The sequence below is a fragment of the Grammomys surdaster genome, unplaced genomic scaffold (assembly GCF_004785775.1).
Source record: "Grammomys surdaster isolate TR1022 unplaced genomic scaffold, NIH_TR_1.0 170, whole genome shotgun sequence".
Classification (NCBI taxonomy): Eukaryota; Metazoa; Chordata; class Mammalia; order Rodentia; family Muridae; genus Grammomys; species Grammomys surdaster.
Genome location: NW_021604618.1, coordinates 22,726,924 through 22,753,098, shown reverse-complemented (window position 1 = coordinate 22,753,098; position 26,175 = coordinate 22,726,924). Strand labels below are relative to the sequence as shown.

Genomic DNA, 26,175 nt, shown 5'->3' with positions numbered 1-26,175 from the left:
TGGCCTCAAACTCAGAAATCCACCTGCCTCTGCCTCCCAAATGCTGGATTAAAGGCGTGCGCCACCACTGCCTGGCTTCATATTCTGTCTTGAAAATTGAAATTCCCTGATGTTAATTATCTTTCCTTTATCTTTGCAGGGAAAAAATTATTTTAATTTTGGAAAGATTCTTTTCAGAAATACTACCATCTTACTGAAATGTGAGTTTCTAAACTTTATTAAGTTATTCAGACCTTCTAAACTTAGAAAATTATTCTCTACCTTAGTTTGCTTCTGTATGTATGTGCGTTTGTGTGCATGTAGGAGCATGTATGCATATGTGTGTGACGGTCAGAAGTCAGTTACTTGTGTCTTCCTCAGTTGCTGGCAGTCCTAGCTTTGAGTTAGACTGGCTGACCAGCAGGAATCTTCCTGCCTGTTTTTCCCTGGCACTGAAATTATAGGCATGGATCACATTTTTACATAAATACTAGGGATCTGAACTCATGTCCTGATGCTTGGTGTGGCAAGCAAGCATTTTACCAACAAAGCTATCTCCCTAGCCCCTTAATGTATTTTTAAGTCCAGAACTTTAATAACATGGCACTGTTTAGATACAAATATTTAGTATATAAAGTTTTATCTGTGAGTAATATTCTGAGTACTTGTATGAATTTTTATTGTCTTACTCTTGTTTTTCAGTTTTCTATGTTATGTATAGATACACTATTATATTAGCTTATATTACATATTTATATTATATACTCAATGTATACTTATCCTTGAATTCATATTGACTGTTATGTGTATATACATTCATGTGCATAAATTACATATTTAATTACATTTCAGTTGAATATTTAGTTTTGTTTGTTGAATGCTTGCATCATTTTTAAATCTGTTCTGAGTCAGAACAAGATTTTGTTCTTGTGTGCTTGTTAGCTGTTTACTGAAAACATGGCCCAAGTTTGTGAGACCATTGACTAAGATACTCAGTATGTTTACCAAGGGAGTGTTGAACACTTCAAGGAACATTGAGTTCAGGGATATTACCAGGAAATAGGGATTGTATAGAAGAAAACCAGTTTTTCTAGTGAGAGAAACACAGGATCTGGAGCTAAACTGTCTGTCCTGTGTGTACTAAAACCTCCTCTTAGTTCTGAAAGGTTTTTTTTTTTGTTTTTTAAATTTTGGGAAGTACATGATCATGGGCAGCTTTCTTTTTGAGATGGGGATAGTATTCTAGATCATCACTGTCATGTGACCCTGTTTGTTTGTAGACATGGTTTCTCTCTATAGCTTTGGCTGTCCTGGAATTCACTTTGTAGACCAGACTAGCCTGGAACTCACCCAGATCCATCTAACCTATGTTCGCCAAGTTCTGGTATTAAAGGTGTGCACCCCCACTGCCTACCAGGCTTCTCTGTTTTTTGAAATAGGTTCTTACTATGTAGCCCAAGGCCAGCCTTAGGCTCAGTATCTCCAGTGCTAGGATTATACATGAACTATCAAATCTTGGTTCATGTGTTTTTGGGCATGCCTTTCTTCCTGAAAATGCAATAAAGTCATAGTTGGGTGATTTTATTCTTTTGTTTAATAAGTGGTTGTAAAATAACTTCTGTGTGCTGAGTACTCTTAGGTACCAGAGAAGTGGTAGAAAAACTCCTCTCATTGAGCTTACACTCTAGTGGGAGTGAAAGGAGCAGTAACATTCCTGTGAAGAATATACTCGTGACAGATTTGTCAACAGCACAACTCAGAATAACTTGGGAAAAGAATCTCAGTGAGGGGTTGTCTAGATCAGGTTGGTCAGTGGGCATGTATGTGGGGGATTGTTTTGATTATGTTAATCAGTGTGGGAAGTTCCAACTGAAATGTAGGCAGGCCCATTCCTTAGGTTTAGGTCCTGAACTGTGCAGGAGGAATCTGCATTGAACAGCATGAATGCATGCATTAATTCTTCCCTCCTTGTTTATGGATGTGGATGTATTGTGATTAGCTGCCTCTAGTTCCTGCTGCCTAGACTTCACTCTTGATGATGGAATGAACCTGTGCCTTTATACTAAAACAAACTCTTTCTCCCCTAAGTTGTTTTTTTGTCAGGATGTTTTATCTAGCCACAGAAAAACGCTTGGACAATACTACATCTGTGAAAATGTCTCCTAATGACTTAAGTTTAATTTGAACCAATTTACTCTTGTCTTGTGAGGTTGTTTTACTGGCTGTTGGCTCACTCATAGCTGTGAGGAGTGGAAGGATGCGGTTGCTCAGTACAGCGTGATGATTTGTGTTGTACTCCTCTAGGTAGTCTTTTTCTACTTTGTTTTTGACCTCATGGTATTTCACTAAGTTTAACATCTATGTGTTTTAAAATGTCTATATTTTGTTGTTTTTTGAAAGATCCAAGATCCCTTAAATCTTGTTTTTAGTTTTTCTTTGTTATCGCCATAGTTTCTTATATTTATCCACCGTCTTTGATTTTTATACTTTATGATTATGGTTATGGCTTCCATAGTTTAGGTGGGACCATGTCCTTTGTCTCTCAAGGCTTGTAGTTCAAAGTTCTACACGTTGTCTTACCTGCCCTTTAATTCTTAACTTATTTTTGTGTTTGTAACAAAATTCCCAGCATATTTTTTTAAGGACCTAAAAAAATCCATCTATCCATCTGTCTACTGATTTTCTGTGTGCTTGTGAATGAAGGCATTCCATAGTGGATGTGTGGAAATCAGAGGCCACTTGGTAGAGTCAGTTGTCTTCTTCTCCCAAGTGGATCCAGGGGATAGACCTCGTCTCTTCAAACTTACTCCCTGGCCCATCTCGCTGGCCCTGTTTTCTGACTTTAAACTAACAATCCCTATCTATGTTCTCTCCTGTTAGTAGCCAAATTATAATTTCCTTTATATTTTTTCCATAAATTCTCAGCTGGTCAGATTTTTGCATATTCTAATAGAGCTCTGAAAAAACTGTTAGACATTTAAAAATTAATTTAGAGGCTGGAAAGATGGCACTAGCTACCTTTTCAGAGGACCCAAGTTTGATTCTAGCACCCACATATCAGTTCACAGTCATTTGAAATGCCAGTTCCAGGATCTGATACCCTCCTGTGGCCTTCCTGGACATCAGGCTCATAAATGGTACATAGACAAAACAGGCAAAACAACCATATACATAAAATAATAATTAAAAATAAACTTTTTAAAAGGTTATTTGAGAAAACTAAAACAAAGTTAGAAACCTTTTAATTTTTTTGCTTATTATGTTTATTATCTTAAAATTTTAATTATTTATTTATTTTTTGTTTTTTGAGAGAGTCTTTCTCTAGGATAGTAGTCCTGACTATCCTAAAAATTACTTTGTAGACTAGGCAGGCCTGGAACTCACAGAGATCTGGTTGCCTCTGTCTCCTGACTGCTGAGATTCAAGATGTGGGTTATGGCCTCCTGGTTACATCTTTTGTTATGAATTAAAGTAGATTCCTGGGACTGGAAAGATAGATTGGTGGTTAAGAGCACTTGTTCTTGCAGAAGTTCCAAGTTCAGTTCCCAGTACTCCACATGGTGATTCACAACTGTTCATAACTCTAATTCCAGGATACACATGATACAGACATACATGTGTGCAAAACATTCATACACGTAAAGTAAAGAAATAAAGAAGATTCCTTTTTTTCTTCTTCTTCTTTTTGAGACAGGATTTCTCTGTATAGCCCAGGCTGTCCTGGAACTTACTCTGTAGACCAGGCTGGCCTCGAACTCAGAAATCCGCCTGCCTCTGCCTCCCAAGTGCTGGGACTAAAGGCGTGTGCCACCACTGCCCAGCATAAAAAAGATTCCTAAATGTAATCATATTGAGTTTTTTGTTACACTTGCAAAAATTAAGGAATCTTTAGTATTTTGTTTCAGCCAAAGCTGGAAACAAAGAGGAAGTTTTGATTAGATGTTTCTTTTGTTATGAGCCAAAAGTTAAATTTTAAATGCAGTCATGTGTTTTTTGGTTTTTGTTTTGTTTTTGGAGACAGAGTCTCATGTAGCTGAAGTTGGCCCTGAACTCCTGATCCTCATGTTTCCACCTGCTAAGCACTAGAATCACAGGCAAGCCATACCCAGTCCTGCCATCATGTTTATTTTTAGCATGTTTACACAGAGGAGTCTCCAATATCTTGCCCTGCCTCTCCCAGGACAGTTGGATTTACTTTCGCACATATGCAGAATGGTGCTTTGGTTTTTTAGAATATCAAGTTCCAAATTATGTGGGGTTTTGTTGTGTGTATGTGTAATATGGTATATATATGTTCAGATGTTTGTATGTGTGAGCCTGTGCAGGTCAGAGAAGGATGTTAAATGTATCTCTGTCTGTCTCTGCTTTATTCCCTTGAAATAGGGTCTCTCACTGAACCTGGAGCTAGGTTGGTGGTATCAGTAAGGATCATTTGATCATTTGTTCTTCCCCATTCCCCTCCTAATCTAACATCCAAAATATTGAACCTTTGTATGTGTCTGTTCTGCCTGGTAAATACTTGAATAGTATAGAAGTCTAGATATTTGAGGTTCTGGGACATAGGAATAGACCTACAGTTCCAAAGAGGTTAAAGAAAGAAAACCTGCTTAGCTACTATTTCTAAGGGAGCAGCAGTGTTATATAAAGGCTACCTAGGAATCTGGGTATGTAGCTCACTCCTGTAACCTCAACACTTGTGAGGCTGAGATGGAGGGATGGCAATGAATTTGAGGCCAGCTTGGCCTCAAATCCTACCTCAAAACAAACACAAGAAAAAAGAACAAACAATTCTTTTTATGACCTCAGTTCCTTATGTTTAAAGAAGGAATATTGAGTATCTAAGCTAGGGTGGAAAATAAAAAGAATGTAAGTTAATAGAGAGATGCTGAAAGAACGCTTCATTTGGAATCCTCTCGTGTTTACAATGATTTCTTCTTTGATAGTCGATGGAGAGCCTTGTGACCAGTCTTTGAATATAACCTGGTTTCTGAAAAGTGCTGATTGCTACAATGAGATCTACAATTTCAAGGTAAGAATATGAAGGTACAGACTTTTCCTGTGGCTTAATGGTCTTCTGGTCCTAGCCTCCTCACCTTACAGAAGAAAGAGTTGTGTGTAGTTGTGGCCCAGCAGAGCTGAAATCATAGCCCACGAGTATTAGCCTGCAAATTTGTGTTAGCTGTTCTCAGGCCTTCAGTCTCAGAATTTATAGCCTTTAAAAAAATTGCGGGCTTAAAAACCCTTTTTCGAAAACTTTTTTTGTAAACATTTGAGTTGATTGTGGTGTTTGTACACACATAAGCCATGGCATGAGTATGAATGTCAGAAGTCAACTTGTGAGAGTCAGACGACTTGTCTAAGTTCTAGGGAGTGAACTCAGGTCACCAGACTTGGCAGTAGGTTCCTTTACTTGCTGGGCAACTTTTCTGGTCCTCCACAAGGCTTTTGTTTGTTTGTTTGTTTTTCTTTTTTAGAAATTAAAACAAGGGCTAAAGAGATGGCTCAATGATTAAGGCCCATCCAGAGGACCTGAGTTCAGTTCTCAGCACTCACATGCTAGCTCACAACTTTCCATAACTTCAGTTCCAGGAGATTTGACCCCCTCTTCTGGTTTCTGCAGGTACCAGGCATATACTTAGTATACAGACAGACATGTAGCAAAAATGCCCATACACATAATATAATAAAATAATTTTTAAATAGAAATTAAAACAAAATATTGAGATATTTATTGTTTTAAAGTAGCAATGATAAGCTCATTATACATTTACTTAAGTAATATTTTTTTTGTTTTGTTTTGTTTTGTTTTTCAAGGCAGGGTTTCTCTGTGTAGCCTTGGCTGTCCTAGAACTCACTCTGTAGACCAGGCTGACCTCGAATTAACAGATCCACCTTTCTCTACCACCCAAGTGCTGGAATTAAAGGCATGTGCTATCACCACCTGGTATAAGTAACATTTTTCATGAGTATAATTTTTAAAAATTAATGGATAGCCAAGGTTGCTGTGGAGCATGTCTATACTCCCAGCACTTTAGGATTTAGAGGTAGGAGGGTCAGGAATTCAAAAGCTAAATGACTTTAAGGCCAGCCTGAGCTACATAAGATCTTGTCTCAAGGGAAAAAAGTCACAGAAGAGTAGCATTGTTCTTTAATTAAATGTTAGATGTCTTTAATTAAAATCTGGCATGAGAGAAGGCAAGATCTTGTATTGTGTCCTTTCCTCAGTCCTATGATAAGTTGCTTAGACTGAAATATATGTTGAGAAAATCTGACTTCATAAAGATAAATGGTTAGATGGTATTTTAATGACCTTTTCATGTAATCGGGATATACTTTTTATATCACAGCTTACTATGTGGAGTTTCTTAAAGGTTAATTGAAATGCAGGAGCTGAAATCATATTGATGAACTTTTTATATATTATAGTGGTCCCAGCTGTTTATTATACTTTTAAAGATTTTATTTACTTTTATTTTGTGTTTCTGAATTTTATATGTCTGTATACCACATGTGTGTAGTGCTCTTGAAGGCCAGAAGAGAGCGGCAGAATCTCTGGAACTGGAGTAACAGATAGCTGTGACCTTGCCTGTGGGTGTTAGGAATTGAACCTGGGTCCCCCAGAAGAGCAGCCAGTACTCTTAAGTGCTAAACTGTGCCTGATTTTATGCAGTGGGAATATAAACCAGGGCTTCATTCATGCTAGGCAAAGACAGCCAACTATGCTACATCCCTAGCTTCTGTATTGACGTTTTACAGGAGTGTTGGAGATTGTTTTTGCTTTCATTATATAATGATGGGTTGGAGCTCAGTGTTAAGACCATACATTGCTCTTGCAGAGGACACAAGTTTTGCAGAAAAACAGCTCAAAACTGTAACTCCAGCAAAAAACCTGTAGCTTCCACAGGCACTCCCTGCTTTACACAGGATTACAAATTTATATATGTGTCTATGTCTGAATGTGTGTCTGTGTGTTATAATATGCTATATATATTTGGAATAATATAGGAAGGAATAAAAGTACTGAAGAATTTAGAGAAATGATGGATAAGACATACAAATCCAGTACTCACTCTACTCATAGCCAAGCTGCTTGTGACTGCAGCTTCAGGAGATCCAAGACTTCTGACATCATGTGTGTACATAATCGTACATAAATGTGCATATATGTACACATACTTTTTTTAGAGTATGGAGATGATGGTTGTAGATATGATATAGTAAAAAGCCTTTCTGATGAGTTTGGTTTGGATATGGGAGAAGAATCACAGAACTGATAAATGATGTTTTCTTTTGTAACTATCAGAAATGGGCTATGGTTGGTAGCAACAGTTTTACATCTCAAGCTTATGAGCATAAATGTTGTAGGTTTTGTAGATTTGGTCAAGTAACTTAAATGTATTTTCATGTGATAAAAACTATCTGAAAATTTACTAGTTTTCCCAGAATTGTTAGGGAATTACCCTTTTTTTTGTGAGCCAAAGACTGTAATTCTGTAGATTTTATTTTATTTTATTTTATTTTATTTTATATTTTATTTTATTTTTTTTTTATTTTTTATTTTTTTTATTTTATTTTTTTATTTTATTTTATTTTTTATTTTTTTATTTTATTTTATTTTTTTAATTTTATTTATTTTATTTTATTTTTTTAATTTAATTTAATTTAATTTAATTTATTTTTTGGTTTTTCGAGACAGGGTTTCTCTGTGTAGCCCTGGCTGTCCTGGAACTCACTCTGTAGACCAGGCTGGCCTCGAACTCAGAAATCCACCTGCCTCTGCCTCCCAAGTGCTGGGATTAAAGGCGTGTACCACCACCGCCTGGCTTCTGTAGTTATTTTAAAGGTGTGTGTGTGTGTGTGTGTTTGCGCGCATGTGCATGTGCGTGTGTGCGTGTGTGTGTGTGTGTGCGTGCGTGCGTGCGTGTGTGTATGTCCCTGTCCAGGTGCATATGTATGCAGGCCAGAAGACAGCCTCTGGTGTTTACATGCCCTTGTATTTTCAATACAAGATCTCTCGTTGGCCAGCTCTCATCAAGTAGGCTATGCTGGCTGACTAGCAAGTGAGTCCCAGGCCCAGCCTATCTCCACCTGTTATGCACTAGGACTGCAAGGACTCCCTCCACACTCAGCTTGTTTTACATAGGTTTTGAGACTCAACCTCAAGTATTTGTACTTTCACAACAAGCACTTGAGCAACTGAACAATGTCCCCAGGCCTCTTCTGTTGGTTTTTTAAAAATGGTTGTAAAGTTGTATTTGTACTACAAGTTGACTTTCTATTGTCCTCCAAATAACTGATTTGCAACAGGTGAGCTAAAACTTTGTGTCTTCTCTGTTTTTCTAGCCAGAGGAAGTAGAGGCATACTTGGAAAATCTCAAGGAAAAAAAAGGCTTGTCTGGGAGATACCAAACATCGTCAAAATTATTTCAGAATTGTAGTGAACTCTATAAAGCACAGGTAAACTCTGACAGTGGTTAGAAGGAAAGAGAAAAGATGAAGAAAAAAATAATGTTTGAATCTCTTCTGTGTCCATTGTTTATCTGCTAGTTCTGTCTTCCAGAAGAGCTCAATGCTACGGAGGAAGGCTGCACTTTCCTCTGTGTTATCAGCAGATTCTTGTGAAAGTTACATTGTCATCCTAACTATTTCTGAAGGCTGGATTGGGTGGCTCTGAGTTATGTTGTGCAGCCATCATCACTGTCTGTTGCAGACTTTGATCCTGCTGTACTGAGTGGAGTCTGTACCGTCCAACCATCATTCAGCCTGTCTACATGGTGCTCTTCTCTAGTCTGTCTTTTATCCCTGTGTATTTGACAATTCAGGATACTTCATAGAGGGATTTGAATTTTGTTCTTTTTTGGTATGGACTCTATTTTCTAGGATTACTTACCTGTGGCAGCATGATCCCCATTTAGGGATGAATTCTATTATATTTATTTTTATATATACACACACACACACACATATATATGTATACATATATATATACATACATATATATATTACACATTTTATTTATCTATTCATCTATTGATAGTTATTTAACAAAGCAATTTTTTAGTTGATATGTCTTCAGGTAATCAGAGGTTTTAGATTTTATTATTATACATCTGAAATCAAAAGGGTTGAATTCTATGCCTTGTTTGTGTGAAGAGGAGAGTAATATATAGAGAGGTGAATAATATAGATGACTATACGTTTATTAATACTTATATAAATATAATCACATAAATGCCATTTTTTAACTTGAAATTCTATTTTTTCAAAGTTTATGAGGGGGGTGTGTGTGTGTTTGCGCACGCATGTGCGCGTGCACAAGCCTATGATGTATGTTCTGGTGCTCTTATCCATGCATTTGCAAGTGGAGGCCAGAGTTTGAAGTAGACTGTCTTCCTCATTCACTTCTACTTTATTTTATTTTACTTTATTTTTTGAGACAGTGTTGCTCATGGTTCCTAGCGCTTGTTGCTTTGGGTAGATGGGGTGGCAAGTGAATTCCTGAGATGGGATCTACTTGTTTCTGCTTCTCTCATCCTGGGGTTACATACTCATACCACAGTGCTTAGCTTTTTATGTGGTTGCTGGGGCTTCAAGCTGGGATCCTCATGTTTGAATATTAAGCATTTTTCCCTCTGAGCCATCGTCTAGATCTGAAATTCAAAAAATTTTTTTTTTTTAAATGAGAGACAACACTAATTTTTGGATCGAAAATTTTTAAAGTGTAGGAAAGTTTGAGTATTGAAGAGTTATTGTTAACAGTAGCTTTACTTTGTCTTTGTTTCATTTGCTTGGATACACTTAGCAAATGCTGCAAAGTAGTATACAGTGCACCAGAAGGTAGATTATCTGTTCCGTTATTAGAAGTAATGGATTGTAGATTATAGTTTAATAATTGACAAATGAATGAATTGGTAATTAATTTTGAGGGTCTTGTCATAGCTTAGACTTTATGGAGTAAGTAAAAAAATTTTAAAATGGTATCAAATTGATGGCAAACAGAAGAAACTGTAACATTGAGTAATTTCTTCTCTCTGTTAGTTCTTTACATTCATTTCTTCAGCTAGAAGAGTTGGTTGGATTTGATTATAGAAAGCTGCTAGCTGCATCCTGTTACTCTCAGGTCTGCTGTAGGCTTTTTCGAGTCATAGGATACATTTCTGTTGGTAAGGGTTCCTGCCTTCCAGTCTAACATAAGCATTGAATTGCACAATCTAATTGTTGAGGAAGCAAAATTCCTCAGCAGTTGACCTTAAGGCTCATTCCTCATTCTGCTGACCTCCCCTCCCGCATCCGACATGTGTGACTGTCTAAGGCTTTGACATTCACAGTTGCCCCCTCATGGAAAGACTCATTGGAAATTTTTTTATCTGCTGATGCTGTTATTTTTTACTACAGTGGTATATGTGTTGTTTTAATCATTTCTATGCATCTTGAGCTATATGTTTGTTACTTATACATCTTCAATTTAATTTTTTTATAGAGCTTTTCTGGGGATCTTACTCATCGACTTCCTCTTTTAGGAGAAAAACAGGAGGTAATTGTTTTTCTACACATATTTCTGAGAGCAATGTAAAAACTGGGAATTAATTATTAATTTTCTTAATTTTCTTTTCTGTTTTAATGTTTAAAGGCTAAGGAGAATGCGACAAATGTTACCTTTACTGCAGACAAAGTTGTGAGTATTCAGGCATTGGGGCAGTAGTGGATATGTTTGATGTTTGAGTAGTTTTCTTTTGCTGTTGTAACACTTAAGAAGGAAATTATTAAGACTAGAAACCGTACACCAAAATAGTGATAATGGTTGTTTCTAGGTGACACTATGAGTGGTTTTTATTTTCTTTTTTGTATTTTCTAGATTTTTTTTTTTCTTTCTACATAAGAAAAACCTGTATTACCTTGGGAATCCTTCCCCTCTCTCAATAAATATTTGTAAACAAGAAACCAGCTCAAAATTTTAAAACTTAGTCTGAAATTATCTATGCTAGAATATAATTGGAAGAAACTTTAGAAAATTGAAATAAGGCCCAAACTAGTTATTTTTATAAATACAGTTGTGTGGAGGCTCATTTATAACTTTTCTGGGGGCCAGAGAATCAACTCTGCAGTTAAGAGTACTTGCTGCTCTTCAGAGGACCCACATTCTCTTTGGTTCCCAGTAATCTCAGCTGGCTCACAGCTACCTGTAACTGTAGCTCCAGACACCTCTTTCTGGCCACTATGGGTACTCATACACATTTGGCAGACATTAACATAAATACATATACGTGTGATTTTTTTTTTTTAAAAAAGAATATATTACTAATTCCTCAAAAGCATTTCTAGTCCAAAATATAGAGAAAATATATAGTAATTGTTTTAGATCACCTTTTTCACAAAACTATTAAAATTTTAAATTCTAACTTTTTACTTTTTAGATTTTGGGCTTTCTAACTTTTTTAGATTTTAGATATGACTGACTTTATAGACCCTCCTAAGGGCTGGAATTACAGGCCTGGGCCACATTCCTGCCTTGTGTCTCTAGCTTTGTAACAATTTTATTAAACATACTGTATATCACACAGTCATCCTTTTAAAGTATAAAACTTGGTGAACTTTAGTGTATTCACAGGTTATAAAACCACTAGTGGTGAGCTTCAGAATTCTTAGCTCTGAAAGTCCACGCCCATTGTCAGTCTACACTGCCCCTCCCCCACAGCCTCTGTCCTCATACTAATCGAATAGCACATGACCTTGCGTGTGACTTCTTTCTCAGTTTAACACTTTTACTTTAACCTTTCTTCCTGTCTGCTTAAAGCACTAAGACTTATCAGGGATGAGTGATGAGGGCTTTCTCAGTTGTTTCCTGGGCCCTACACATGTGTGTGGCTGTCTACATTTCCAGGAATACTTTAGAGAGAGTCCACAGAGACTCAATTGTATAATTTTTTTTCCTTTTAATGTTTTGTTCAGCCTCTTGGTAAGTACAGCTGCTCATGTCACACCAGGCAGCTGCGATTGTAAACAATTGATGCTGAATGGTTTTGTCAGGTGTCGTAACAATGAGTGATTCTGTGTTGGGTCAGAGAGAACCTCTTAGAGGCTTTTAGCAACTTACCAGTCAGCTCAAGTGAATGGTACTTTTGGGGACCTCTAAGCCTGTTTTGCCTTTCTTGTGGCTGGTGTATAGTTGATCAGAAGTTGAAAAACTTAATAGGACAGGGCATGTTGACATACTACTTTTAATCCCAGTATTCAGAGGCAGATGGATCTCTGAGTTCTAGGCCAGCCTAGTTAACACTGTTTGTGTTATGTATCCTATTGGTTTTGACAACTGTGCCATGACATTCCCACCATGGTATTGTTATACAGGGTAGCTTCAGGGCTTTAACAATTCTCTGTTCTTTGCCTTTCACCCTTCCTAATTCCTGACAAATTGCTGATCTTTTTACTATTTATCTAGTTCTACATTTTCTGGAATATCACCTGATTGTAGTCAAATGACTATATAGCTTTTTCTGATTGTCTTCTCCATAATATACATTTGAGGTTTTTAAATATTTTCTGGTGGTTAGATAGCTCATTACTCTTTAGAGTCATATTTCACTGTCTGGTTATATCATTGTTTGGTATTCACTCACCTATTGAAGGACAGTTTGATTGCTTTTAAGTTTTAGCTATGAACATTTTTGTGATGTTGTTGTATGGATATAGATTCTCAGTTCATTTGGGTGAGTGCCGAGGAACATGATTGATGATTGTGTGGTAATGGCATGCTAAGTTTGTGATAATTTTCACAGCTTATTGCTTCATTGAAAACAGAATGTATCAGAGACAGAATTACTCATGTAGTGTATCTTTCTCAGCAGAGCATCTGTGTTTAGATTACCACATACAACTCCCATGATCTGCTAGATGGGGGAGGTGCATACATGTCATGTGTACAAGTGGAGGTCAGAGGACAATTTTGTGGAGCTAGGTCTCTCTTTTTCACCTTTATTTGGGTTCTGAGGAATCAAATTTAGGTTACTAGGATTCTGCAAGCAAGCCATCTCACTGAAGAAAGAAACAGCTACATTGCTGTGGGAGAATGCTATGGTGTTTTAAATCACTTATCACCTGATGCTTCCCAGATCAGGCAGGGTAATGTCAACTTTTAGTCCTGGATAAATTGTTGGTGTCAGGGATATAGAATGTACTCAAGGATTGTGGCTGTGTTTTTGTCTGGACTGATAGCTCCCTGAAGAATCTGGTTAAGGACTTGCCTGTGTTCTGCTTGGTTCAGCATTCCCAAGGGCAAGTGGCATCTTGATTGTTTTTGCTAAGTATGTTTAGAGACAAAAATTCTGGTCTGAAGCATCATAGGGAAAGTGGGCAAGCAATAGGTAAGAGCACAAAACCTGTAAAGAACAAGAGTAGAAGGAGATATTTGGCAGGAAATGAGCTTTGAAAAGCTCTTGTGTATTCCATGACATGACACATGTTTTGAAGAGACTGTAGCTAGCTTTCATGCTGGCTGTCCTTCTGACTGCACACACAGAGTAAAGGTTTACCTCAGTTTGCAAGGACTAGGACTGAATCTTTTCTCTTTATCTTTTTAGCTCCTGATGTTTTAGGAAGTCTTATTAAAATAGTAGCCACTCAGTTGCAAGAACTCAGACTTGGCCATGGCTGTAGCTCAGTGGTAGAATGCTTGCTTTGCAAGCACAAGGTCTTAGATTCAACCTCCAGAACTGAAAACAGTGAAAGGAAGGCAGGAGACAGGCAGGCAAATAAATGAACAAGTACAGATACTGGGAGCCACACAGGACAATGTACGGGATTTACAAAAGTAGTTTAGAAAAGCCACTAAGCAACAAACCTTCAGAACACCTTCCCTTCCTTCAGTGATGGGCAGGGTCTTCTTTCATCTAGAATGTTCTTTTTTCTGTAAACAACTATGAGTTATGCAAAGAAAGTGGCAAGTTTAAATGCAAATTCTAAAAAGCCTCTAAAAACATTCACATTAGAAGTAAGAAAGACTTTGAACTTTTTAAAATGTGCTCAAAAGAATGAAAGGAAATTATGGACAGAACACTAAGGGAAATCAGGAAGAAACAGATAAAAGCTGTAATCAGGAATAGGCAGAAATCACAAAGCTGAGATACATATAGTGACTTATTCCTGTAGGTGCTGTAAGCCAGCACTTGGGAGGCTGACCAACAGGAGGGTTTCAATAAGATTGAGATCAGCCTGGGATACATGGTGGCACCCTGTCACAAAACAACAACAAAACTGGAAACCATGATGAAGCATTGACTAAAGTAAGAAACTGATCAGGGCTGTCACCATTTGAGCAGGTAGAAGAACCCATCCAGAGATGGTCAGTTGAAGTTACCTGTTCAGAGGACTAGAGAGCAAGGAATGAAAACAAATGAACAAAGCCTTGGAGACCTATGCATCTATCATGTGGACCAGTGTGCATATAATGGAAATCTGAGGAGAAAAGAGGTATAAAAGAATAAACAATAGCCATACGCTTTCTAAATTTAATGAATTTCTAGGATTTGGATGCTCACAAGGTTCAGACTCCAAGTAGGAGTGAATGGACAAGATTTTATGCCTGTAAGTTGTAATGTAACTCATTCACAAAAATGAAGTAATAATATGTACTACAACATAGATAACTTTAAAAACTGTGAGACCAGTCAGATGTTAAAAGACAAATATTGTTTAATTCATCCATTGATGTGAAATGTCCATGGTAGACAACAAATCTCTGGAAGTAGGTTAAGTTGTTTTAAGTGGTGGTGGGAAGGAGAGATGGAGTTTTATTGCCCAATAAACAATGGTCTACTTTTAGGACGTTAGCGTTAAGGAGCTGGGCACTGGGGTGTTTGTCTAGTTCATCTTCTTAGAAACCTGAAGTAACAATTTCTTAAGCACAGGTTAAAGATCAGTCTGAGAGACCTTGTCTCAAAAAAAGTTTTGGTGTCAACATTCCATTGAATTATGCTCAATAACATTGTTAAAATTATGACATATGTAAAATTTACCTCAATTAAATAAAATCAAACAATTGTAACTGCTTATCTGATACATTTAGTGTTACATGTCTAACAGAGTGCTGGGCGTATAAATGCTGCTTTTGCAAGCTTAAAATCTCTAGATCTGAGAGCTAAACACTTACCAAATCCTATACTATGAAGATTAGTCAGTACATTTTGAAATTTATAAGAGGTAATTTTAAGATGTAAAAGTTAATAACAGAATGGCTTATTACACTAATTGGTTAATTACTAAGTTCAGGAAAGGTTTAGTAATTGTGAGTAATAGAACATGGGATTCTTATGACTTTGAAGTTATACATTTTTCAGCAACCTCCTTGAAGAGAGAGATTGGCAGAGATCAAAGTAGGGTTTCAGCATGACATAGAAATAACCAGTGAATACAGAGTTGAAGGATGTGTCTGCTCATTTGGACTTGAAGTTGTGTGTCATAAAATCTGATGCATTCTGTGTTTCCTCTTGGGTTGCAGGACATTTTGGTTATTAGAGAAAAACTGTGATTCCACAGGGCTAAAATGTATAACTGTGCAAAATCTGTTGGGTTTCATAGATAGTAATGTTTACCTAGAAACCTCTGGGTAAAACCCCCTTTTAAGATCACAGCAATTGAGGCTGGAGAGATGGTTCAATGGTTAACAGCACTGACTGCTCTTCCAGAGGTCCTGAGTTCAATTCCCAGCAACCACATGGTGTCTCACGACTATCTATAATGTTATCTGATGCCATCTTCTGGTGTGTCTGAAGACAGCTACAGTGTACTAATATATACAAAATAAATAAATCTAAAAAAAAAAAAATCACAGTAATAAGCTGCAAGTCTAAGTAGCTGCCTAAGTATAAGGAGGTGGTGCCTCCTTTCACAGATGAAGAAAAGACCAATGGCTTTCCTCCATAGTAGGCACCAGTGCTTACTTACCAAGCCATGGTCTCCCAATATGGTTGGTAGAAATTAAAACCAGGTCAGGTTGGAAGAGTCTCAGCAAGACTGAGGCTGAGACCTGTTTATTGCAAGCAGTCAGACTTTTTATACCCTCATCAGCAACAGTATAATGGCGGTTGCCAGTAATAATGCAGTTGTAGTTGCCAGGATACAGTGATGTTTGCCAAGTTATACAGGGTATATAGAATTAATGTCTAAGACTGATTGTTCTGTCAAACCTGTATATGCTTTGCTGACGTCTACACAGGTAATCTGAATGCTTCCCTACTTAGGGAATGCCTCAGTACATTCTTTACATTTTAATCTTGTTTGTAAAACTCCTGAGTGAGGAAATCAACGGTCATTGTTTCTTAGAGTCAGGGGCTATTGACTGCTTGACTTTAAGAGGCAGTAATCACTGCTTTCCCACACACCCAGACTAGGTTAAGGTGAGAGCTTTTATTTAAACGTGAGACCATGTCAGTATAGGTTCTGGTAGTTTGGGGAAGGGAATTTGATTCAAGAGTACATCTCTGTGCCTGCACTTGAATGTTTGTGTGTATGTGTACACTTATGTATATATTTATGTTTATATTTTTCTGTGTTGACATCAAGAATGTTTTTATGCGATGTAAATAATTATCCTAGTATGAGTTAGATTAAATTTAATGAATTTTTAATTACAATTTTTCTTTTATAAAAAAATAAATACATTAAATTTAGACCTTTGTATAGCAAGAATGCAAGGGACTTGATGTATCAGTTCAGGATCTTGCCTACTTTGCTGTGTGGCATATGAGCTTGTCTTGCTTGTGATGACCATTTCCATGAATGAAAGCTGAAAGGCTCTGCTGCATTTCTGGGCTGTATTCTGAAACAGTGTTTCATATTATTAACTTGTATTATTAACTTGTGCTCTGGATTCTTGAGACTTGAAGTTTCCATGCCCCCCGTTTTTTTTCCTAGGCAATGCATGAACCATTGCAGACTTGGCAAGATGCACCATACATTTTTATTGTGCATGTTGGCATCTCGTCCTCAAAGGAATCACCAAAAGAAAATGCACTAAGTAATCTTTTTACCAGTAAGTTCAATTCATGTCTTTTAAAAATACCTGTTATTTCCTATTTGTTTCACACATGACCAATATGAAGTGGGACTGTAGTTGCAGACCACCATGACTGACTCAAAGCAGTTAATCTTATAATCAGTAGAGTTGCTTCAATGAGGCAAATTTCTCTGACTCATCTTGTAGATAACACATTTTTTTTGGTTCCTTAAATGGTATTTATTTAGTCAGGTTTTTGCAAAATGTTTGGTACCACGTTTTGGGAAAGGTTTGGGAAAGGTCAGTTCTGTTTTATAAATGGAGCTGTGCTTTGTCTGGACTTGTGTGCATTCTTCTTGAGTTTGTTTTAGTTTTCATTCTTGAGTGAGGACACTGCTTATATGATTAGGAATCTGTCAGATTGTTTTTACATCGTATTTTACTAGGAAAGGGTATATTACTTATATAGATCATTATGAAATTCAAGTTTTTAAAAATTATTCTCATTTGAAAGTGACATCCATCTTGCAAGATTATAAAAAATAAGTAGAAGAATATTAGGGAATAGTGACGATGGGCAGGAGACAGACTGTTAGGAATGCGCTGTAAGAAGTAGTGTACTAAGAGTGTCCGAGTTTACAGGAGGTGAAGCAGGTCTCAGTGCGAGCTCAGGGATGGCTTTATGAAGCAGTGCCAGTCAGTCTAGTCTTTAAAGAATGTGAGTGTGGGACTGAGGCGGTCAGTCTGCAAGTGTTGACAAGGAGGACCTGAGTCTTGAGAAAACCAACCAACCAAATAAACAAAAAGACTGGACTGTGAATGAACTGTAAGAATAATTCATCATTTTCAAAAGTTACTACATGATTGAAGTTCTTAAAAGTGAATGATGAACTTATACTAACTTCATAAAATAAACACTAATCAGGGGTTTTATTTGATTTCTTATCTATCAAATTAATTGGGATCTGTATTTTGCCAGTGACTGTTGAAGTAAAGGGTCCCTATGAATACCTCACACTTGAAGACTACCCACTGATGATTGTAAGTCAACATGTCTTTTTAACCTTGGCAATAAATTAATTTAGCATGAAATTGTCTGTTTTGTAGCAGTATCACATTCAAGGATTATTCCAGTGCTATTCAAAAAATGTTACTTGAGGTTTTGGTGTTAATTTTTTAAATTAGATTTTCTTATTTTACATTATGGATGTGAGTTTTACCTGTTGTGTACCATGTGAGAATCTAGTGCCTGCAGAGATTAAACAAAGGTATTGGATCTTCTGGAACTGCAGTTAAGGCTGGTTGTGAGCCCCTATTGGAAACCCAATTCAGGTCCTCTGCAAGAGCAACAATTGTTCCTAACAGCTGAGCCATCTCCTCAGCCCTTAACTTCTTATTAGACAGTGTGACCTTGAGAGAGTTTGTGTAGCCCTGTGGGACCCCTTTTTCTGTGAGATGAAAATGTCAGTGACTGTTATAGCCTGGAGAGAATCTCAGTGGCCACTTCACAGTTCCCAATTGGGCTCTAGAACAGTGTGTACCTAGCTCTGAGCCCACTCACTGTGACTAAAGCATGCGTCTTCTTCATTATGTGAGCATGCAGAGTGCATAAGCCTGTGCTGAGGACCCTTGGTCTGTTTGCAGACTTGTGTTCACGATTCTTCTCTCTTCCCTTGCCTTTAATGGTTTCCCTCTCTAGTTGTGTTCCTTGAGTCGTGACTCTACATCCCAGCTTGTCAGGCCTATGTTGCCTTCACTGTTGTCTTCATTTTACATTGGATTGTGAGTTAAAATGGACCAGTCAGTGTAAGGAGCAGACACTTGAGGACAGGTCTTTCTGTAGTCTGTCTCTAGGCTACATCATTCTAGGTCTAGACTAGATTATTCTTTCTTATTTATTAGTACTGCATGCTAGAGGTACAGTTATTTTTTCAAAGAGAAGGTAGAGACTCTTAGAAGTTTTTTAAAATATTTATTGTATGTTGATTTTAAATCTGAATACTTTGTTCTTGGCCCTAATTCTGCTTCTTATTTCATCCCCAATTGGATAACAGTTTTTCATGGTGATGTGTATTGTGTACGTACTATTTGGTGTTCTCTGGCTGGCATGGTCTGCCTGCTACTGGAGAGATCTCCTGAGAATTCAATTTTGGATTGGTGCTGTCATCTTTCTTGGAATGTTTGAGAAAGCTGTGTTTTATGCAGAATTTCAGAATATCCGATACAAAGGAGAATCTGGTATGTTTTAAAAGGTGCCATTTTAAAACTTATATTTGTTTATTTTGTGTACATGTGTGGGTCCCTGTGCATGGCATGCCTGTGGAGGTCAGAGAACAACTTGTGGGGATCAGATCTCTCCTTTCACCATGTGTGTCCTGGGGATTGAACTCAGGTTGTCAAGTTTGACATTAGGGACCTTTACCTACTGAACCATCTTACCAGACCCAAACTTCCCTCCTCCTTGAAGGCTTATATTTTTAAATGATCCATATGTGGGTGGATGGGTGGTATTTTACATGCACATAAGTGCAGGTGCCTGTGGGGGCCAGAGGGAACAGATCCCCATGGAACCAGAGCAGCAGTTTTGGGTCACCCAGTTGTAGGTGTTGGGAACCAAACTCAAGTCCTTTGCAAGAGCACTACAAACTCATAACTGCTGAACCATGCATCTCTCCAGCCCCAAATTTGCCATTTTCTGATGCTGGATGAGATGCATACCAACTTCTCTCAAGTTGATGTTGGTTACATACGTCTGCTTTTCAGTTTCTTTTAAAATAACCAAAGCAGAGTCATTGTCATTGTGACCTTCCCTTTTAATCTTGTATTTCAAGAGTACAAAAATTGTGTATGATACAAAAATAATTGTGTTGAAACACACACACAGAAAAGTGGCCCTTTAGGGAATGATTATCATATTTCTTAAAACTCAGTTGTGGTTGATAGCCAAAGCACTACTAAGAAAGAAAGAAAACATGACCAATTTAATTATAAGATGCCATTGATTTCAAGACACATAGATTTTTGTGCTTGTGTATATGGGGGTGCATCTAAGACCTGGTAAAATACAGTAATATCAAGAAAATGGGAAGGTTCTTATGGTTTAGTAAGGTTGACTGGTAATTACAAAAATATTTGGTATAGTAGTTTATTGAAATAGTTTTAATTTTCTCTCAGACTGTTATTAATTATTGTTGCAAGATATGCTAATAAGGTCTTCCCTGGGTCTTTGGAAAGACTTGAAAATAGCAAATGTAAAGTTGAAAACTATGCATGTGCACTGGGATGTATATGTGTGCTTTTCCGTGTATAGCCATATTTCAGTTTGGAAAAAAAAAAAAGATAAAGAAATTCCCCTGATACTACAAACTTTCTATAAAGGGTGAGATAGTCTGATAAGGTTTAAGGAAGTTGGGTGAGTTGATGAATTGAGCACACCTAGACTGTTGTGCACACAACTGAGTTCATAAATGATATTAGTCATATGCTTGTAGAAACTGTACAAGAGATACTCACTCTTCAGTAGGTCTGATATACAATGTTCATTCTGAAAAGTCGCAAGACTTACATTCTAGTACCTGGATTATGCATTTGGTTGAAACCTGGAGTATAGTGCGGTTTCTCTTTCTTTTATAGTCCAGGATGCCTTGGTCCTTGCAGAGCTGCTCTCAGCAGTAAAACGCTCACTGGCTCGAACCCTGGTCATCATAGTCAGTCTGGGATATGGCATAGTCAAGTGAGTATCTGCTTCTGAATGAAATGCTGATTAGATTGAAACGTGGTGACTCGATAGTGCTGGTTCTGAAAAGGTTAATGAAAGAAGTGGTGCCACAGGAAAAACTGTCTGAGGTTTTGTAGCAGTTTAAGTGCTTGCTACTTTCTATCCTCCTAAAAACTCAGTGCATCTGCAGAAATACTGCAGTAGAGTAATGTTGAAAACCAAACTTTTATGGTGAACTCAGTGACCATGTGAAGTGTTTTTGCAAATTATATTTATAAAAATATTTATTTTACATTTCTCTGTGTGTGTGTGTGTGTGTGTGTCTGTCTGTCTGTCTGTCTGTGTGTGTGTCTGTGTGTCTGTGTGTCTTTGTGTGAGGGTGTCTGGAACTAGAGTTTCATATGGTTGTAAGGGAAATGCTGGGAATCAAACTCAGGGTTCTGCAAGATAACAAGTGTTCTAAACTGTTGAGGATCTCTCCATCCCACAAACAAGATTTTTTTTATGGAAAGAATATGCTTACTGTAATTGTTTAAAACTTTTTTTTTTTAGTTAAAAAAAAATTATTGACCCTGTCTCAAAAAAGCAAAAAACAAACAACAAAAATTATTGCAACATACATAGTCATTGTGTAGCCCATGCTCCTTGCAGAGTACTCATCAAATTCTTTCTAAACCAAAAAATACCTAGCACCCCATATACCAGACACTCAATGTCCTCAGCCCTTGCTGTACAACGAATGGAAGATTTTGGATTTACAGTTGTGGAGGAAGAGAACACAGACAAAATTGAAGTAAATGAGTTAAATATCTAATATACAGTGGAAGGTACTATAGTTCTCAGGAAAGGGCATGAGGAATGCCAGGCAGGAGTTGGAACTTGGAGCTGTGAATAGGGTGGCCTGGGAAACTTTCACTTAGTGACATCCAAGCAAAGATTTGAGTAAAGCAAGGGGACTGTTAGTCCACCTAGAGAGAGATTCTGAGGTGTGATTGGATCCTGTGCATGCTTTGAAGGTGGAACAATGGAGTTTCGTTATGGTCACCTGTGGGATGTGAGAGAGGAACTGGGGATGAGGCCAACTTCTTGTCTGCTCACAGAGCAGGAAAGAATTGCCATTCCCTTAAGTCCAGGAAGATCAAGGAATTGGCTTGGCATAATGGCAAAATGAGGAGGTTGGCTAGATAACTAGAGGAGTGAGGCCAGGGCCTAGGTAGAAGTTTGGTAGTCATCATGTAGGTGTTACTTAAATCATGGCACTGCACATGGTTACCAAGGGAGTGAATCTGGAGAAAGGGTCAAAGACTTGGGGTTTGGGTATATTCTGTTATTTAAATGTCAGTGACATGAAGTAGAGTGACACAGGAAGTTGAGTAATGGTTGAAGGAAAGAGGCAAACTGAAGACTGCATTCCAAGGAGAAGTTCTTGGTTGAATCAGATGATCAGATAGGTTGGGTGAGAGGACTGAGAATTAACTTGATTTGATTAATGAAGAGTGTTAATGACCACAGCAAGAGCAATTTGGAGGAAGTGGTAGGGACAGAAGCTATCTCTTGAATTAGAGACTAGGGGAGGGATAGTCCAAAGACAATTAAGTAGAATAAGACTTTAATGGTTAAAATTTTATTTAAATATTTAAATGCCTTCTGTATGTGATGGAGATTTCAAGATTTCTTAGATAATTCCCAACCATTAATGGACCTTTTCCTAGCTGGAACTAGTCATATAGATTTGTCTGACTTAGGCAAATGTAATGAACCACCTAGTAATTTTGTTAAAATACAGATTCTAGAGGAGTAGGATTTTAAATATTAAGGATGCAAGGCTTTTTCACCTTGGAATAGAGTTTCTCAAAGACTTACACTAGGGGTTTTGAGCTTGAGCTTATTCAGTGGACTGTTACACACGATTTGATTATGTGAAAGAATTGTTAACATTTTGAGATTTGGTTTGAAGCAGGGATGCTTTATGGCTCAGACTGGCCTTCAAGTCGTGCTCAGATTACAGGTCTCTACCTCCATGCCTGGCTCTGTGATTGTGTGTATGTTGTACTTACAAGAGCATGTATGGGGGGTAGTCTGGGACTTGGTTTTCTCCTTCATTCATGTGGATTCTGGGGATTAAATTCAGATTATCAGCCTTGGCAGCAAATTCATTTATCTGCTGAACCATCTCATTAGCTTCATGGGCTTTTTGTTTGTTTTTAAAGTTATTGTTTTTTAAAAAACATACACAAAAAGTTACATTAGTTTCTTTGTTTTTTTTCCTAGATAGTGTGAAAGGATGGAAAAAGTGATATGTGCATGCGGTGGAACTAGCCATAAGACTGGGTGACAGGCTTTTTTATTGGGGGTTTTTGTATTGTTGAATGTTTCAATTTGTGTATGTGAGTGTGCGTATATATGTGTATGTATGTGTGTGAGTGTGTACATATGTTATGTATGTGTGTGTGAGTGTTTGTGTGAGTGTGGGTGCCTGTTATAGTAACAACGATCTTTAGTTCTAGTATTTCTTGTCATCATTTATAACCAGACAGTTGGGAGTGGTTTTTTTCCTTTCAGGAGTATGTTATACATGAGTTAGTTGTTACACTGTACTATTTGTGTATGTTACTGGTCCTGCTGCTTCTCTAATTAATCGGTTGTCTCTTTGCTTCCATTTTAGGCCTCGCCTTGGAGTCACTCTACACAAGGTTGTGGTGGCAGGAGCACTTTATCTTTTATTCTCTGGCATGGAAGGAGTCCTCAGAGTTACAGGGGTCAGTATTGCTTAGAATGAATTGCTTACTTTATTTTTTCTTAGTCTGAGTTTTTGTGGTTAGTGTCATATTTCTATCTTGAGTCAGTAAGTGGGTGTTAATGGCTGCTCTTGTCTCCCATGGACTCCATGGACTCTGACTTTCAATAGACATATTCAGGTTGAGCGTCCTTTCCTTGAGTGAAGTGTTAAGGACCAGGAGTATTTCACATTTCAGAATTTTTATCTGCATAGGCCCTTCTGGTTGAGCATCCTTTAATCTAAAAATTCAACATCCTAAAATTTAAAATCTGAAAACTTTTTTTTGCGAGTTGTGGGCTTGGGGTTTTGAGTTAGGGATGCTCATCCTGTATAACTCAGATTTTCTAATCTCATCTATCAGAGCATGATAAATTCAGTATATGAGTTGTAATGAATATCTTCTTTCCACCTACTCCCAGATGGGTAATTATTTGGTTCTTTCCCCCATTTACTAGCTCATCTAATCAAAAGCAACAGTGTTCTCTATTAACCCAGAACTTAAGGTTTAAAAACTTAAATGCAATTAAGTTTCACACAATCCATTGCCAAGGAAGAAATAACTTTCTGGGCCATTTCACTTATTTCATTTGTTAAAAAAAAATCAGATTGTCATAACCCATTAGATTCAAGTGCCAAGTTCTGTACACTTGGCTTTGCCCTTAGTAAAAACTGAGGGCATTTAGTTTTGCGACACTTCTCCTTCTATACAATACTTCATAATTGTAATTTGTTTTTCAAACCTAGCTGTCCCATGCCCTGTCCTCTGAGTACAGTCTCTTTAGATTTTGAACAACTTTAACCTTCTGTCAATTTCACTTTCTCTCCTCTACCATTACTATAGTATTTTTCTTACTCATTGGCTCTGATAGTAAGCCTGGCCCTCTCTGCAATTGATGCCTGTATTATCTTATGGATATCCTTTAAAAATTCCCTGGTGATTGGGTTGTTGGATTATATACGGAAAGGTCATTACATTTTAGAGTAAACTATTATTAGTAACATTTCATTATATTAATTCCGAGAGTCAATAATAATCCTTAGTATGTTAATGATGCAATAATTTAAAATGTGAGAGATGCTTTTTTAAATTTTGTTCTAGAAATAATAATAGGAAATCATGGGATAGGGTTATAAACACAAGGACTTTCTTATGGTGTTTTTACATAGGAACTCTATGGTAGTATTCTATAGCAGTTTTGGTGAATTGAGAATAATTGACAGTTTGTGTGAATCATTTATAGCTGCGTGCTGTCTGCAGGTATATAAGCAGGAAGGAGTGTTTGCTAAGTGCTAGCCCTTGTGCTTTTCTTGGGTTCATATACAGACCCATTCCTGCTGACTGTGTAAATGCAGAACCATGTGCTGGTCTCTTCTCCTGCTCTGTTCATCTGTTTTCATCCTCTTTTTCTTTGTCTGCAGGCCCAGACTGATCTTGCTTCCTTGGCCTTTATACCCTTGGCTTTCCTAGACACTGCCCTGTGCTGGTGGATATCCTTCTCATTGGCTTGTTTGGGGGCCATTCATTTTCTCCCCTTGGAGATGGGCTTCCATTAATCTTTCTGTTGATTTCTCCTTGGTCTGGGAAATGGTTTATTTTATATGTGAATGGCCTGAGGGCTCAGGTAAGCAGTTCTGTTTGTTTTTGTATTTTCATTCTTAAAATCGCAGAATTTGAATGCTAAGCACAAGATAAAAACTTCTGCCTTCTCTTTTTAAAATGGACCTTGATTTTGGGTTTGTTCTTTGTGTTAGAATCATTGGCTGCTCTGATCCTGCTCTTTCCTTTAGTCTCTACCAATTATGAAATTCTTTGATGCCTGGAGAAGAATTTGATCCCTAAGATGTGTTTAGGAACTGTTTAAGGGGCTGATCCTCCCTGTCTCATAACTAGGAAGGCAGGTTTCAGCCCCTGAAGGGTGAGTTTGTTCTTTTACCTAGAACCTGCTTATCACTCTTCAGAAGAAATGTTGATTGAATCACAAAGTGACAGCAGATAAACAGGTTTCTATTCCTGTTCCTTAAACATTTGTGTAGTAGGAGTTGACCTCTTGGGTTCAAGTTTTTGAAATTTATCTTATATGAGTATTTTAAATTTAGTTTGTCTTTATGTATATGAGCGTGTATGTGCAATTGTGCAACATTTTTGTCCTGATAGGTTGATGGTTGTAAAAAGCATAATTTGAGTGGGGTGATGGTGGTGCACTCACACCTTTAATCCCAGTACTTGCAGGGCAGAGTCAGGAAGATTTCTGAGTTCAAGGCCAGCCTGGTCTACAGAGTGAGGTCCAAGACAGCCAGGAATACATAGAGAAGTCCTGTTTCAAAGGAAAAGAATGAACAAAATTATAGTTTTGCAAATTTAAGTAGATTGCTATATAGCAAAAAAAGACTGAAAATCAGGTGTCTGGGTCCAGATCAGTATCTGCCAAGTTCTGGGATTCTTGAGTACTGAGAGAGGGAAGGATAAGATGGGCTTAGGAATCAGGGAGAGCTCTGACAGGCACAGTGAGCTCCGGCTCCCTTCATTTTTCTTATATTTTTGATTTTTCAATGTCTAAATTTTAATTGTGTGTATATGTATACATTGTGCACATGAGTACATTGCCTGCAGAGGCCAGAAAAGGGGTGCTGTATCCCCTTGATTTGTAGTTGCCAGCCATTGTGAGCTGGCTGATGTGAGTGCTGGAAATCCTGACCCTGTTGTCTGCA

At 37.5% G+C, this 26,175-nt stretch overlaps 1 protein-coding gene across 2 annotated transcripts in view; it reads left to right on the top strand.

Annotated features, from left to right (window-relative positions):
• Tmem87a (transmembrane protein 87A) overlaps positions 1 to 26,175 on the top strand; it is a 47,020-nt gene that overhangs the window by 840 nt on the left and 20,005 nt on the right. Inside the window, exons 2-12 of one of the 2 annotated variants that reach the window (XM_028767163.1) lie at positions 140 to 200; positions 4,923 to 5,008; positions 8,323 to 8,436; positions 10,460 to 10,513; positions 10,610 to 10,654; positions 16,888 to 17,005; positions 17,949 to 18,010; positions 19,024 to 19,207; positions 20,603 to 20,702; positions 23,353 to 23,446; positions 24,886 to 24,954. In XM_028767163.1, coding sequence (XP_028622996.1) covers positions 140 to 200; positions 4,923 to 5,008; positions 8,323 to 8,436; positions 10,460 to 10,513; positions 10,610 to 10,654; positions 16,888 to 17,005; positions 17,949 to 18,010; positions 19,024 to 19,207; positions 20,603 to 20,702; positions 23,353 to 23,446; positions 24,886 to 24,954 — 987 coding nt within the window. Of the gene's footprint in view, positions 1 to 139; positions 201 to 4,922; positions 5,009 to 8,322; positions 8,437 to 10,459; positions 10,514 to 10,609; positions 10,655 to 16,887; positions 17,006 to 17,948; positions 18,011 to 19,023; positions 19,208 to 20,602; positions 20,703 to 23,352; positions 23,447 to 24,307; positions 24,380 to 24,885; positions 24,955 to 26,175 lie in introns of both variants that reach the window. The other variant, XM_028767162.1, reaches the window with a different exon arrangement.